The 17,425-nt window shown below is 35.7% G+C and overlaps 1 protein-coding gene across 3 annotated transcripts in view; it reads right to left on the bottom strand.

Moving 5' to 3' along the window:
• Positions 1–17,425, bottom strand: part of C17H8orf88 (chromosome 17 C8orf88 homolog) — a 46,647-nt gene that overhangs the window by 16,818 nt on the left and 12,404 nt on the right. For all 3 annotated transcript variants that reach the window (XM_007177494.2, XM_007177496.2, XM_007177495.2), the window contains exon 4: positions 6,810–6,882. In XM_007177494.2, coding sequence (XP_007177556.1) covers positions 6,810–6,882 — 73 coding nt within the window. The remainder of the gene's footprint in view (positions 1–6,809; positions 6,883–17,425) is intronic.

Genomic DNA, 17,425 nt, shown 5'->3' with positions numbered 1-17,425 from the left:
CTTTGTCCTTTCCTATTTGAATGTCTTTTATTTCTTTTTCTTGACCAATTGCTCAAGTGAGAGCTTCCATAATGTTAAGTAAAAGTGGTGAGAGTGGGCATCCTTGACTTGTTCTTTATCTTAGAGGGGAAAGCTTTCAGTCTTTCACCAGTGAGTACAATGTTAGCTGTGGGTTTTCCATATATACTTTTTATCATGTTGAGGAAGTTCCCTTCTATTCCTTCCTTCTGAGATTTTACCAAGAAAGGGTATTGGGTTTTGCCAAATGCTTTTTCTGCATCAAATGAGATAGTGATGTATCTTCTTTGCCCCTGTCTTCTGTTAATGTGGTGTATTACACTGATTAATTTTCAAATGTTGAACCACCTTTGTATTCTTGGGATTACTCCTACTTAGCCATAGTACATAATCTTTTACTGTGCTGCTAAATATGGTTTTCAAGTATTTTACTGAGAATTCTTGCAACTATATTTTAAGAGATATTGGTCTGTAGTTTTCTTTTCATGTGATATCTTTGGCTTTTATATCAGAGTAATATTGGCCTCATAGAAGAGTTGGGAAGTGTCCCTTCCTCTACAACCTTTTGGAAGAACTTGGGAAGGACTAGTATTAATTCTTCTTTAAATGTTTGGTAGAATTCACCAGTAAGGCCAACAAATCTTTGACTTTTCTCTGTTGGGAGATTTTGTATTACAGATTCAATCTCCTGACTTTTTATAGGTTTACTCAGATATTCTACTTCTTCTTGAGTAAGTTTCAGTAATTTCTGTGTTTCTAGTAATTTTTCTATTGCATATAAATTACCTAATTGGCATACAATTAATTATTCATAATTTTCTCTTATGATCCTTTTATTTCTTTAAGCTCATAGAAATGTCCCCACACAAAATCAGTGGTATTTTATACACAATTAATGAATAACATAAAAAGGAAATTAAGAAAACCAGTTTATTAACATCAAAAATATGTAGGAATACATTTAACCAAAGAGGTATAAGGCTTGTACACTGAAAACTGTAAGAAACTGCTAAAAGAAATTAAAGAATACCTAAATAAATGGAAATATATCCCATGTTCACGGATTGGAGGATTCAATATTGTTAAGATGGCAATAGTCCCCCAAAGTGACCTACAAATATAATGCCATCCATATCAAAATTCCAACAGTCTTGTCTTTTTCTTTTTTTTTGCAGAAATGGAAGCACAGATTCTAAAACTCACATGGAATTGCAAGGGATCTCAAATAACCAAACAACCTGGAAAAAGAACAAAGTTGGAAGACTCATACTTCCCAATTTCAAAACTTAATATAAAGCTATAGTAAACAAAACAGTGTGGTACTGAAATAAGGGTAGACTTACAGATCAAGGGAACAGAACTGAGAGCCCAGAAATAAACACATAAACCTATGGTCAAAGGTTTTCTACAAAGGTGCCAAGATTATTCAATGGAGAAAAAAATTGTCTTTTTAAGAAATGGTGATGAGACAACTGCATACCTAATGCAAAAAAATAAAGTTGGTGTCTTACAGTTTTCCAAGTACAGGTCTTTTATCTCCTTAGGTAGGTTTATTCCTAGGTATTTATTCTTGTTGATGCAATTGTAAATGGGACTGTTTCCTCAATTTCTCTTTCTGAGCATTTGTTGTTAGTGTATAGAAATGCAACAGACTTCTGTATATTAATTTTGTATCCTGCAACTTTATCAAATTCATTGATGAGCTCTAGAAGTTTTTTGGTTGCATCTTTAGGGTTTTCTATGAATAGTATCAGGTCATCTTCAAACAGTGACAGTTTTACTTCTTCCTTTCCAATTTGGATTCCTTTTCTTTTTCTTGTCTGACTGCTGTGGCTAGGACTTCCAATACTATGTTGAATAAAACTGGTCAGAGTAGGCATCCTTGTCTTTTTCCTGATCTTAAAGGAAATGTTTTCAGCTTTTCACCATTGAGTATGATGTTAGCTGTGGGCTTGTCATATACAGCCTTTATTATGTTGAGGTATGATCCCTCTATGCCCACTTCCTACAGAGTTTTTATAATAAATGGATGTTGAATTTTGTCAAAAGCTTTTTCTGTGTCTAATGAAATGATCATATAATTTTTATTCTGCAATTTGTTAATGTGGTGTGTCACAGTGATTGATCTGCAGATATTGAAAAATCCTTGCATCCTGGAAAAAATCCTACTTGACCATGGTGTATGATTCTTTTGATGTATTGTTGGATTCAGTTTGCTAATATTTTGATGAAAGAAACTGAAGACGACACTAATAGATGGAAAGATATACCTTGTTCATGGACTGGAAGAATTAATATTATTCAAACGACCATTCTGCCCAAGGCAATCTACAGATTCAATGCAATCCTTATGAAAATATCAATGGCATTTTTCACAGAACTAGAACAAATAATTTTAAGATTTGTATGGAAACACAAAAGACCCCAAATAGCCAAAACAATCTCGAGAAAGAGGAACAGAACTGGAGGTATCATGCTCCCTGACTTCAGACTATATACAAAGCTACAGTAATCAAAAGAGTATGGATAAACAAAAAGGTCTTACTGTATAGTACAGGGAACTATATTCAATATCCTGTAATAAACCATAATGGAAAGAATATGAAAAAGAATATATATATGTGTGTGTGTATGCACTGAATCACTTTGCTGTACATCAGAAACTAACACAACATGGTGAATCAACTGTACTTCAATTAAAAAAAAATAACAGTAGGATACAAAACATACACATAGATCAATGAAATAGAACAGAGGGCCCAAGAAATGAACCCATGAACTTATGGTCATTTAATCTACCACAAAGTAGGCAACAATATACAATGGAGAAAAGAAAGTATCTTCAGTAAGTGGTGCTGGGAAAACTGGATAGCTACATGTAAAAGAATGAAACTAGAACATTCTCTAACACCATATACAAAAATTAGCTCAAGATGGTTTAAAGACCTAAATGTAACACTGGAAACCATAAGATTCCTAGAAGAAAACATGGGTGAAACACTCTTTGACATAAATTGTAGCAATATTTTTTGAATCTGTCTCCTAAAGCAAAGGAAATAAAAGCAAAAATAAACAAATAGGCCCTATTAAACTTAAAAGCTTCTGCATAGCAAAGGAAACCATTGACAAAACAAAATGATAACCTACTGATGGGAGAAAATATTTGCAAATGATATGACCAATAAGGGGTTAATATCTAAAATACATAAACAGCTCATACAACTCAACATCAAAAAAACAAACAACCCAATTAAAAAATGGGAAGAACACCTGAATAGACATTTATCCAAAGAAGACATACAGATGGCCAACTGGTACATGAAAAGATGTTCAACATCGTTAATCATCAGAGAAATGCAAATTAAAATCATAACAAGGTAGCACCTCGCACTTGTCAGAATGGCTATCATGAAAAAGAACACAAATAACAAATGTTGGTGAGGATGTGAAGAAAAGGAAACCCTGGTTCACTTTTGTTGGGAATATAAATTAGTGCAGCCACTGTGGAAAACAAAATGGAGATTTAAAAAAAAAACTAAAAATAGAACTACCATATGACCCAGCAATTCTATTCCTAGGTATTTATCTGAAAAAAATGAAAACATACATGCATCCCGATGTTCATAGCAGCATTACTTACAATTGCCAAGATATGGAAGCAACCCAAGTGTCCATCAACAAATGAATGGAATTAGAAAATGTGGTATACATATACTATGGAATATCACTCAGCCACAAAAAAGAATGGAAGTTTGTCATTTGTAACAACATGGATGGACTTGGAGGGTATTATGCTAAGTGAAATAAGTCAGAGAAAGACAAAAAATGTATGATATCACTTATATGTGGAATCTAAAAAATAAAAGTAACTATTAAATGTAACAAAAAGAAATAGACTCACAGATATAGAGAACAAACCAGTGGTTACCAGTAGGGAGAGGGAAGGGGGAGGGGCAATATGAGGGCAGAGAATTAAGAGGTACAAACTACCATGTATAAAATAAATAAGTTACAAGGATATATAGTATAACACAGGGAACATAGCCAACATTTTATAATAACTATAAATGAAATATAACCTTTAAAATTGATTCAGTATTCTGCACACCTGAAACTTATATAATATTGTACATCAACTTTACCTCAATTTTAAAAAGTGAATTTTGGCTTATAACTCACACCATATACAAAAGTTAATTCAAAATGGACCTAAATGTAAGAGCTAAAACTGTAAAACTCATAGGGATAAATCTTTATGACCTGAGATTTGACAATGATTTCTCAGAAATGACATCAAAGGCATGGGCAACAGAAGAAAAAACAGATAAATCGGACTTCAATAAATTAAAAAAATTGTGTACATATAAGTATACTATCAAGAGAATGAAAAGACAAAGGAAAAAGTCCTTGACAATTATATATCTGATAGGAGTATAGTATCTACTATTACATATCTGATAAGGGTTTTATATACACATATCTAATACCTAATAAATATATGTATGTATTTATTACACACACACAGACACACACACACACACACACACACACACACACACATACATAGGGAGACAGAAAAGGGGAGGAAGGCAGAAGGGAAGTGGGAGAGAGAGGGAGAGAACAGATGAGGGTCTAGTATCTAGAACTCTTAAAACTCAACAACAAAAAGAAAACAACCTAATTAAAATATGGTCAAAGGACATGAATAGACCTTTCTCCGAAGGAGAAATACAAATGGCCAACAACACATGAAAACACTCAAAATCATTAGTCATTAGAGAAATAAATATCAAAATCACAATGAGATACCACTTCACACCCACTAGATTGGTTATAATGAAAAAAAAAAAAGATCCTAACAAGGATGTCAAGGAATTGGAACCCTCACACATTGCTATTGGGAATGTAAAGGGGTATAGCCACTGTGGAAAACAAGTTTGGCAGTTCCTCAAAAAGTTAAACAAGGAACTACCATATGACCTGTCAAATCTACTCATAGGCATATATCCAAGAGAAATGAAAACAGGTGTTCAAACAGAAATCTGTACACAAATATTCATAGCAACATTATTCATAATAGCCAAAAAGTAAAAACAACTGAATGTCCATTAACTGAGAAATAAATAAACAAAATGTGGCTTATCCATACAATGGAATATTATTCATCCATAAAAAGTAATGAAGTACTGATACATGCTACACATGGATGAACTTTGAATACCTTATGGTAAATAAAAGAAGCCACAAACAAAAGGTCATATATTTTATAATTCTATTAAATGAGATGTCCAGAATAAGTAAATCCATAAAGACAAAAAGCAGATTAGTGTTTGCTGGTGGCTGGGGAGAGGACTGAATGAGGGAGTACTGCTTAATGGGTATGAGGTTTCTTTGGGGTAATAAAAATGTTCTGGAATTAGATAGTGGTGATGGTTGCATGATATTGTACATTTATAATGTTTTAAATGATGAGTTTTACTTCAATCAAAAAGAAGAAAAAAGAAACCTGAGAATTGCAAGGGGAATATTCCCAGATAACAGTAAAAGTCCATTCCAGGAAAACAGCTTCACAGCAGTACTGAAGAGTAATTAATCCATACTGGAACAGGATAATGGAGGATTCTAAAAGGAAAGTCTCCTTCAGGGGAAAAAATGCCAACTGATATATATGACCATAAGGAAAATATATATAAGTGTGGCAGAGTTGTTGGAGCAACTGATGTGCAAAGTTAACAACAGTTGCATAGAAAAACAAGGCAAACGTTAACTCCAGGAAAAAAGATGGATTGTATGAAACGGAGATATGCACCTCTCAGCCAAGCAACTGTATTTATATAGTCATATAATATAAAGAGTGATGATGCTTTAAATGAAATTTAAGTAACTATGTGATGGGGAGGGGGTAGATAGAAGGGTTGAAAAAGTGAGGGGACTGATGTGGAAGACATAAGTTCTCATTTTCCAAAAGAGGCTTTCAAAATATAATATAAAAAATGAGAAATATAGAAACAATTTAAATATTTTCTTTAGAATATGTAGTTAAATACTAGAAGAAAATGCTCATAGAGTATTTTTATAACTTGTAACTTTTAAATTACATACGTAGATTGGTTGATAAAAATTTGGAAACTAAATTAATAAATAATCTTTATTAAAAAGTAGCTGGTGTGTGAAAGACTCTTTATTAAAAAGTAGCTGGTGTGTGAAAGACTATTTGTTCTTCCCAAGAGCAATTCTTCCTTTCTGCTTCAGCAACAGAATTAGCTGGCTGGAAAGCTAAAGATTACATTTTCCAGTCTGCTTTGTACAGCATGACTAAGTTCTGGCCAATGAGAAATTAAATAGAAGTTATATATGCAACTTCTGGGTCATACTTTTTAGAACTTTCTTCCTCCTTACTTCCTTCCTGATGGCTAGAGAGGGGACATGATGGCTGGAGCAGAGGCATTCATCTTGTGCAATAAGATAGAAGCCATGTATTAAGGATGGTAAAGCCATAGGACAGTATAATACAGGGGCTGGTAGCAACTTCACAGACCAGAATGAGTACAGCAGCTCAAAATTTTACATGATACAGAAGATACAGAAATAAACTTCTATCTTGTTTCAGTCACTGTTATTGTGGTCTCACCTTTAGAGCAGCCAAACCTATAACCAAATATAGACAGAAATCAACCAAAAGAATATAATAAAATTTCTTATGTACCTAAGGTTTGCAGCTAAGCAAATATTAACTTTACATGAATGCTAAGACTCCCTTATGAAAGTTGGGAATTATGGTAAAAATTTACCTTTTTTAACTGGAGACTGATGTTGTTGTTCATTAAGACCTTGAGAAAAGGCTTGCATTCCATTCGTCTTACACTATTGAAAGAAGAAAATACACTTTTTATCTAAGGTTTTAGAATTTTATCTAACACTTTGTTTTTTTAATCCATTTTGAGTTTATTTTTGTGTATGGTGTTAGGGAGTGTTCCAATTTCACTCTTTTACATGTTGCTGTCCAGTTTTCCCAGCACCACTTATTGAAGAGACTGTCTTTTCTCCATTGTATAGATTGTCATAGATTAGGTGACCATAGGTGCGTGGATTTATATCTGGACTTTCTATCCTGTTCCATTGATCTATATTTCTGTTTTTGTGCCAGTAGCATACTGTTTTGATTCCTGTAGCTTTGTAGTATAGTCTGAAGTCAGAGCGCCTGATTCCTCCATCTCCATTTTTCTTTCTCAAGATTGCTTTGGCTATTCGGTGTCTTTTGTGTTTCCATACAAATTGTGTGTGTTAATTAATTTGATTGTGGTAATCATATCACAATGTGTACGTATATTATATCATCAGGTTGCATAACTTTTAAAAAAAATCATGTTGTACAACCTAAATATATTCAATTTGTATTTGTCAATCATAATAAAGCTGAAAAAAAGTAAATTTATTTGTCATGCCTGCACATATTAACAACTGAAAATGTAGATTATTTCAAATCTTTCATAGCATGTAAGAAAGTACACCTACTAAAATTTTATAAGGTGATTATGTCTTATCTCATTTAACTGTCATAATCTTACAAGGAAATAAGGCAAGTGTTATGATCACCATGTTACAGGCAAGGGAAATAAGACAAAAAGTGTTTAGTAACAAATCCAAAAGTACATAGATAAGAGGTAGTCGAGCTAGCTTTTGAAACTCAGGGCTACTGCATATAGTTATGAAGAATGTGGATCTAAAGGGGTACCATTCACAGCACAGATGTGGCAGATATCCTAGCAGGTGGCAGCAAAGTATCTTATTGTAACAAAATCTGTATTTTTATATAATTTTTGTTCTTCTTCTAATTCTTGTAAAGGCACCAAATGGATAGCAGTGGCCCTATTAAACCCACTCATTTAACAAACACAGAGTGCCTACTACATGACTGGCACTGTGCTTTGTATTGGGAATACAAAGATGAACATGACATTCCAGTATATGTTTCTGGAGGGATCACAAACTAAAAGGTAGGCAGAAAAATAAAACACTAAATCACAATAAAACTTGAGAAGTTCTATAATAAAGATATGCAGAAGGTGCAATGGAAGGAAGGGGTATCAAATTTGACTTAGAAATTTCAGGAAACACTTTACATAGGAAGTGATGCTTAAACAACACTAATAGGATTAATAGGAATTAGGCTGGCTGACCGGTGAAAAATGAATGTTTATGGAAGAAAAGCAGCCTTGAGCTGCAAAACATGGGATAATATGGCTAGTTTAGGAAATGAAAAATGTTGACTAGGCTTGAGTAAAGCAAAATAAACACCAGTTGTTTTTTTTTTTTTTTCAAGTCAAGGTTCTTTGCAATTTGTGGTGAAATACCCAATCTGCATACCCAGATATTCTATTTAGCCTTTTCATTTTTATAGCAAAAATGTTCCCAGACCCTGTCACTTATCTTAAACAAATGTACACCACTGAGATAAGGAAGGAGAACAGGAAGAGACAAATTCATATCAACATCTATTCCTAGGATGAAAATTTAAAGAGTAAGATTTATAAACACTCTCAAAACACAAAATATAAACAGGAAAAATACTGTAACTCATAAAGAACTAATTTCTGTAGTATAAAGGAGCTCCTACGAAACAATGGGGAAAAAAGCCTATAAAAAAGAATGGTGCATTTAATATTGTCCCAGAGGTCTCTGAGACTGGCACATATATGCAATGGAATATTACTCAGCCATAAAAAGGAACAAAATTGGGTCATTTGTAGAGACGTGGACAGATCTAGAGACTGACATACAGAGTGAAGTAAGTCAGAAAGAGAAAATCTAGAAAAATGGTACAGATGAACCTGTTTCTAAGGCAGAAATAGAGACACAGTCGTAGAGAACAAACGTATGGACAGCAAGGGGGGAAGGAGGAGGTGGGATGAATTGGGAGATTGGGATTGACATATATATACTAATACATATAAAATAGATAACTAATGAGAACCTGATGTATAGCACAGAGAACTCCACTTCGCTCGCTATAAAGCAGAAACTAACACAACATTGTAAAACAACTATACCCCAATAAAAAAAAAAATAATTAAAAAATAAAAATAAATTAATAAATAAATAAAAAGAATGGGTGAAGGCCATGAATTGGTAATACAGATGAAAGGAAATTCATATTACTCTTAAACAGATCAAAGATGGCCACAAATTCTTGACATTCTTTTATCTCCTCCCCTTGAATCTGAGCAAGCTCTGTGACTGCTCAGACCAATCTAATATGACAGGGCCCCCAAGCCTTAGTCTTGAAACCCAGACGTTGTGCTGTAAAGAGCCCAAGCCATTTGGTGAGGTCATTTGTAGGTTCCCCTTCCAGTCTACAGGGGCAGCTAACCTCTAAACCAACAGCCAGCATCAACTACCTGCCATGTGAGTGAGCCATCTGGCCATCCACTCCAGTCAAGACTTTAAAGCACACCAGACCTAGATGTTATCTGATTGCAACCACATCTTTGAGAAATGGCCACCTAAGACCAGTCAGCCCACGGACCCATGAAAGATAATAAATTGTTGTTAAGCCAAATTTTTCAAGTGCTTTTTTATGAGGTAATAATTTAAAAAAAAAAACAGATTAAAAGAAGTTGTTCAGGCAGAAGAAAGATAATACCAGTAATAAACATGGATTTACACAAAGAAATTAAGAGTGCTGGAGACAGTCTGGGCAACATGGCAGAAGAGAAAGACGCGGAGATAACCTTCCTCCCAACAGATACATCAGAAATACATCTACACGTGGAACTGCTCCTATAGAACACCCACTGAACGCTGGCAGAAGACGTCAGACCTCCCAAAAGGCAAGAAACTCCCTACGTACCTGGGTAGGGCAAAAGAAAAAAGAAACAACAGAGACAAAAGAATAAGGACAGGACCTGCACCAGTGGGAGGGAGCTGTGAAGGAGAAAAGGTTTCCACACACCAGGAAGCCCCTTCGCAGGCGGAGACTGCGGGTGGCAGAGGGGGGAAGCTTCGGAGCCACAGAGGAGAGCTCAGCCACAAGGGTGTGGAGGGAAAAGCGGAGAGATTCCTGCACAGAGGATCAGTGCCAAGCAGTACTCACCACCCGGACAGGCATGTCTGCTCACCTGCCGGGGCGGGCGGGGGCTGGGAGCTGAGGCTCGGGCTTCAGTCAGATCGCAGGGAGAGGACTGGGGTTGGTGGCGTGAACACAGCCTGAAGGGGTTAGCACACCACAACTAGCCGGGAGGGAGTCTGGGAAAAGGTCTGGAGCTGCCGAACAGGCAAGAGACTTTTTCTTGCCTCTTTGTTTCCTGGTGCGCGAGGAGAGGGGATTCAGAGCGCCACCTAAATGAGCTCCAGAGACAGGCACGAGCCGCAGCTATCAGCGCGGAACCCAGAGACGGGCATGAGATGCTAAGGCTGCTGCTGCTGCCACCAAGAAGCCTGTGTGCGAGCACAGGTCACTATCCACACTGCCCCTCCTGGGAGCCTGTGCAGCCCGCCACTGCCAGGGTCCCGTGATCCAGGGACAACTTCCCCCGGCGTGACTGAGCCAGAGCCCCCGAAGCAGCTGCTCCTTTAACCCTGTCCTGTGTGAGTGAAGAACAGACGCCCTCAGGCGACCTACACACAGAGGTGGGTCCAAATCCAAAGCTGAACACCAGGAGCTGTAAAAACAAAGAAGAGAAAGGGAACAGCAGCCTCAGAAGCAGCGGATTAAAGCTCCACAACCAACTTGATGTACCTGCATCTGATGAATACCTGAATAGACAATGAATCCTCCCAAATTTACGAGGTGGACTTTGGGAGCAAGATATATTATTTTTTTCCCCTTCTCCTCTTTTTGAGAGAGTATATGTGTATGCTTCTGTGTGAGATTTTGTCTATATAGCTTTGCTTTCACTATTTCTCCTAGGGTTTGGTCCATTCGTTTTTTGTTTTTTTTTTACTTAAAAACTTTTTTCTTGCTTAATAAATTTTTTTAATAATTATTTTCTTATTTTTTTATTTTAAAAATTAAAGACTTTTTTCTTAATAAAATTTTTCTTAAGTTTTTTCTTATTTTTTATTTTAAAAAACTAATTTTTTTTTCTAAATAAATTTTTTCCTTAATTTTTTTCTTGGTTTTAATTTTAAAAAATTTTAAAAAAAATTATTTTAAATAATTAAAAAATGTTTTTCTTAAGTTATTTCTTAATAATTTTTTTCTTATTTTTCATGATAATAGCTTTATTTTATTTTATTTTATTTTAACATCTTTCTTTCTATTTTTTCTCCCTTTTATTCTGAGCCGTGTGGATAAAAGGCTCTTGGCGCTCCAGCCAGGCATCGGGGCTGTGCCTCTGAGGTGGGAGAGCCAACTTCAGGACACTGGTCCACAAGAGACCTCCCAGCACCACGTAATACCAAACAGCAAAAATCTCTCAGAGATCTGCATCTCAACACCAAGACCCAGCTTCACTCAACGACCAGCAACCTACAGTGCTGGACACCTTATGCCAAACAACTAGCAAGACAGGAACATAGTCCCATCCATTAGCAGAGAGGCTGCCTAAAATCATGATAAGGTCACAGACACCCCAAAACACACCACCAGATGTGGACGTGCCTACCAGAAAGACAAGATACAGCCTCATCCACCAGAACACAGGCACTAGTCCCCTCCACCAGGAAGCCTACACAACCCACTGAACCAACATTAGCCATTGGGGACAGATACCAAAAACAACAGGAACTACGAACCTGCAGCCTGTGAAAAGGAGACCCCAAACACAGTAAGATAAGCAAAATGAGAAGACAGAAAAACACACAGCAGATGAAGGGGCAAGGTAAAAACACACCAGACCTAACAAATGAAGAGGAAATAGGCAGTATAACTGAAAAAGAATTCAGAATAATGATAGTAAAGATGATCTAAAATCTTGGAAATAGAATAGACAAAATGCAAGAAACATTTAACAAGGACGTAGAAGAACTAAAGAGGAACCAAGCAATGATGAAAAACACAATAAATGAAATTAAAAATACTCTAGAAGGGATCAATAGCAGAATAACTGAGGCAGAAGAACGGGTAAGTGACCTGGAAGATAAAATAGTGGAAATAACTACTGCAGAGCAGAGTAAAGAAAAAGGAAAGAAAAGAACAGAGGACAGTCTCAGAGACCTCTGGGAAAACATTAAACGAACCAACATTCGAATTATAGGGGTCCCAGAAAAAGAAGAGGAAAAGAAAGGGACTGAGAAAATATTTGAAGAGATTATAGTTGAAAACTTCCCTAATATGGGAAAGGAAATAGTTACTCAAGTCCTGGAAGCACAGAGAGTCCCATACAGGATAAATCCAAGGAGAAACACACCAAGACACATATTAATCAAGCTATCAAAAATTAAATATAAAGAAAACATATTAAAAGCAGCAAGGGAAAAACAACAAATAACACACAACGGAATCTCCATAAGGTTAACAGTTGATCTTTCAGCAGAAACTCTGCAAGCCAGAAGGGAGTGGCAGAACATATTTAAAGTGATGAAGGAGAAAAACCTACAACCAAGATTACTCTACCCAGCAAGCATCTCATTCAGATTTGATGGAGAAATTAAAACCTTTACAGACAAGCAAAAGCTGAGAGAGTTCAGCACCACCAAACCAGCTTTACAACAAATGCTAAAGGAACTTCTCTAGGCAAGAAACACAAGAGAAGCAAAACACCTACAATAACAAACCCAAAACATTTAAGAAAATGGGAATAGGAACATACATATTGATAATTACCTTAAATGTAAATGGATTAAATGCTCCCACCAAAAGACACAGACTGGTTGAATGGATACAAAAACAACACCCGTATATATGCTGTCTACAAGAGACCCACTTCAGACCTAGGGACACATACAGAATGAAAGCGAGGGGATGGAAAAAGATATTCCACGCAAATGGAAATCAAAAGAAAGCTGGAGTAGCAATTCTCATATCAGACAAAATGGACTTTAAAATAAAGACTATTACAAGAGACAAAGAAGGACACTACATAATGATTAAGGGATGGATCCAAGAAGAAGATATAAAAATTGTTAATAGTTATGCACCCAACATAGAAGCAACTCAATACATAAGGCAAATACTAACAGCCATAAAAGGGGAAATCGAGAGCAACACAATCATAGTAGGGGACTTTAACACCCCACTTTCACCAATGGACAGATCATCCAAAATGAAAATAAATAAGGAAACACAAGCTTTAACTGATACATTATACAAGATGGACTTAATTGATATTTATACGACATTCCACCCAAAAAATACAGAATACACATTTTTCTCAAGTGCTCATGGAACATTCTCCAGGATAGATCATATCTTGCGTCACAAATCAACCCTTGGTAAATTTAAGAAAATTGAAATCGTATCAAGTATCTTTTCTTACCACAACGCTATGAGACTAGATATCAATTACAGGAAAAGATCTGTAAAAAATACAAACACATGGAGGCTACACAATACACTACTTAATAACGAAGTGATCACTGAAGAAATCAAAGGGGAAATCAAAAATTACCTAGAAACAAATGACAATGAAGACATGACAACCCAAAACCTATGGGATGCAGCAAAAGCAGTGCTAAGAGGGAGGTTTATAGCAATACAAGCCTACCTCAAGAATCAGGAAACATCTTGAATAAACCACCTAAACTTGCACCTAAAGCAATTAGAGAAAGAAGAACAAAAAAACCCCAAAGATAGCAGAAGAAAAGAAATCATAAAGATCACATCAGAAATAAATGAAAAAGAAATGAAGGAAACAATAGCAAAGATCAATAAAACTAAAAGCTGGTTCTTTGAGAAGATAAACAAAATTGATAAACCATTAGCCAGACTCATCAAGAAAAAAAGGGAGAAGACTCAAATCAATAGAATTAGAAATGAAAAAGGAGAAGTAAGAACTGACACTGCAGAAATACAAACGATCATGAGAGATTACTACAAGCAACTCTATGCCAATAAAATGGACAACCTGGAAGAAATGGACAAATTCTTAGAAATGCACAACCTTCTGAGACTGAACCAGGAAGAAATAGAAAATATAAACAGACCAATCATAGGCACTGAAATTGAAACTGTGATTAAAAATCTTCCAACAAACAAAAGCCCAGGACCAGATGGCTTCACAGGCGAATTCTACCAAACATTTAGAGAAGAGCTAACACCTATCCTTCTCAAACTCTTCCAAAATATAGCAGAGGGAGGAACACTCTCCAACTCATGCTACGAGGCCACCATCACCCTTACACCAAAACCAGACAAAGATGTCACAAAGAAAGAAAACTACAGGTCAATGTCACTGATGAACACAGATGCAAAAATCCTCAACAAAATACTAACAAACAGAATCCAACAGCACATTAAAAGGATCATACACCATGATCAAGTGGGGTTTATTCCAGGAATGCAAGGATTCTTCAATATACGCAAATCAATCAACGTTATACACCATATGAACAAACTGAAGGAGAAAAACCATATGATCATCTCAATAGATGCAGAGAAAGCTTTTGACAAAATTCAACACCCATTTATGACAAAAGCACTGCAGAATGAAGGCATAGAGGGAACTTTCCTCAACATAATAAAGGCCATATATGACAAACCCACAGCCAACATTGTCCTCAATGGTGAAAAACTGAAACCATTTCCACTAAGATCAGGAACAAGACAAGGTTGCCCATTCTCACCACTGTTATTCAACACAGTTTTGGAAGTGTTAGCCACAGCAATCAGAGAAGAAAAAGAAATAAAAGGAATCCAAATCAGAAAAGAAGAAGTAAAGCTGTCACTGTTTGCAGATTACATGATACTATACATAGAGAATCCTAAAGATGCTACCAGAAAACTCCTAGAGCTAATTAATGAATTTGGTAAAGTAGAAGGATACAAAATTAATGCACAGAAATCTCTTGCATTCCTATACACTAATGATGAAAAATCTGAAAGTGAAATTAAGAAAACACTCCCGTTTACCATTGCAACAAAAAGAATAAAATATCTAGGAATAAACCTACCTAAGGAGACAAAAGACCTGTATGCAGGAAAGTATAAGACACTGATGAAAGAAATTAAAGATGATACAAATAGATGGAGAGATATACCATGTTCTTGGATTGGAAGAATCAACATTGTGAAAATGACTCTATTACCCAAAGCAATCTACAGATTCAACGCAATCCCTATCAAACTACCACTGGCATTTTTCACAGAACTAGAACAAAAAATTTCACAATTTGTATGGAAACACAAAAGACCCCGAATAACCAAAGCAATCTTGAGAACGAAAAATGGAGCTGGAGGAAACAGGTTTCCTGACTTCAGACTATACTACAAAGCTACAGTAATCAAGACAGTTTGGTACCGGCACAAAAACAGAAACATAGATCAATGGAACAGGATAGAAAGCCCAGAGATAAACCCACGCACATATGGTCACCTTATCTTTGATAAAGGAGGCAAGCATATACAGTGGAGAAAAGACAGCCTCTTCAATAAGTAGTGCTGGGAAAACTGGACAGGGACATGTAAAAGTATGAAATTAGAACACTCCCTAACACCATACACAAAAATAAACTCAAAATGGATTAAAGACCTAAATGTAAGACCAGACACTATCAAACTCTTAGAGGAAAACATAGGCAGAACACTCTACGACATAAATCACAGCAAGATCCTTTTTGACCCACCTCCTAGAGAAATGGAAATAAAAACGAAAATAAACAAATGGGACCTAATGAAACTTAAAAGCTTTTGCACAGCAAAGGAAACCATAAACAAGACAAAAGGCAACCCTCAGAATGGGAGAAAATATTTACAAATGAAGCAACTGACAAACGATTAATCTCCAAGATTTACAAGCAGCTCAATAACAAACAAACAAACAACCCAATCCAAAAATGGACAGAAGACCTAAATAGACATTTCTCCAAAGAAGATATACAGATTGCAAAAAACATATGAAAGAATGCTCAACATCATTAATCATTAGAGAAATGCAAATCAAAACTACAATGAGATATCATCTCACACTGGTTAGAATGGCCATCATCAAAAAATCTAGAAACAATAAATGTTGGAGAGGGTGTGGAGAAAAGGGAACACTCTTGCACTGTTGGTGGGAATGTAAATTGATACAGCCACTATGGAGAACAGTGTGGACGTTCCTTAAAAAACTAAAAATAGAGCTACCATACGACCCAGCAATCCCACTACTGGTCATATACCCTGAGAAAACCATAATTCAAAAAGTCATGTACCAAAATGTTCATTGCAACTCTATTTACAATTGCCAGGACATGGAAGCAACCTAAGTGTCCATCATCGGATGAATGGATAAAGAATATGTGGCACATATATACAATGGAATATTACTCAGCCATAAAAAGAAATGAAATGGAGGTATTTGTAGTGAGGTGGATGGAGTTAGAGTCTGTCATACAGAGTGAAGTAAGTCAGAAAGAGAAAAACAAATACAGTATGCTAACACATATATATGGAATCTAAGGAAAAAAAAAAAAAAAGGTCATGAAGAACCTAGTGGCAAGACGGGAATAAAGATACAGACCTACTAGAGAAAGGACTTGAGCATATGGGGAGGGGGAAGGGTAAGATGTGACAAAGAGAGAGAGTGGCATGGACATATATACAGTACCAAACGTAAAATAGATAGCTAGTGGGAAGCAACCGCATAGCACAGGGAGATCAGCTCTGTGCTTTGTGACCACCTAGAGGTGTGGGATGGGGAGAGTGGGATGGAGGGAGATGCAAGAGGGAAGAGATATGGGAACATATGTATATGTATAACTGATTCACTTTGTTATAAAGCAGAAACTAACACACCATTGTAAAGCAATTATACTCCAATAAAGATGTTAAAAAAAAAGTGCTGGAAATGGAATAAATGAAGGTAAAATAAAATTCATTCTTTTATTTTAAACAATTATTTTAAAAGATAATATACAAAAGCAAAAATAGTAGCAATGTACTGTGTATTTATAGCACAAGCTAAAGTAAAATTATGACAATAGAGCAAGAATGGGATGGAATACACTACAAAAAGGCTATGAGATCTAAGAAGTGAGTTTAGCAAGGTCAATATACAAAAATCAACAGTATTTCTATATCCTAGTATCCAAGATGTGGAATTTGAAATTTACAAAAAATACTACTTAACAGTAGTATCAAAAAATACAGAATGCTTACAAATTTGACAAAAGATGTTCAAGACCCCTATGCTGAAAAAATCAAAGCACAGAGAGAAATGTCATGTTTATGGATCAAAGACTTAAAATTAAGATGTTAATTCTTTTCAAATTAATTTTTAAACTCTATCAAAATTCCAATAGGCTTTTTTGTAGAAATTGACAGCCT

The sequence above is a fragment of the Balaenoptera acutorostrata genome, chromosome 17 (genome assembly GCF_949987535.1).
Source record: "Balaenoptera acutorostrata chromosome 17, mBalAcu1.1, whole genome shotgun sequence".
NCBI classification, from domain to species: Eukaryota; Metazoa; Chordata; class Mammalia; order Artiodactyla; family Balaenopteridae; genus Balaenoptera; species Balaenoptera acutorostrata.
The sequence above is the reverse complement of the archived record's forward strand: the minus strand, read 5'-3'. Positions and strand labels throughout refer to the sequence as shown.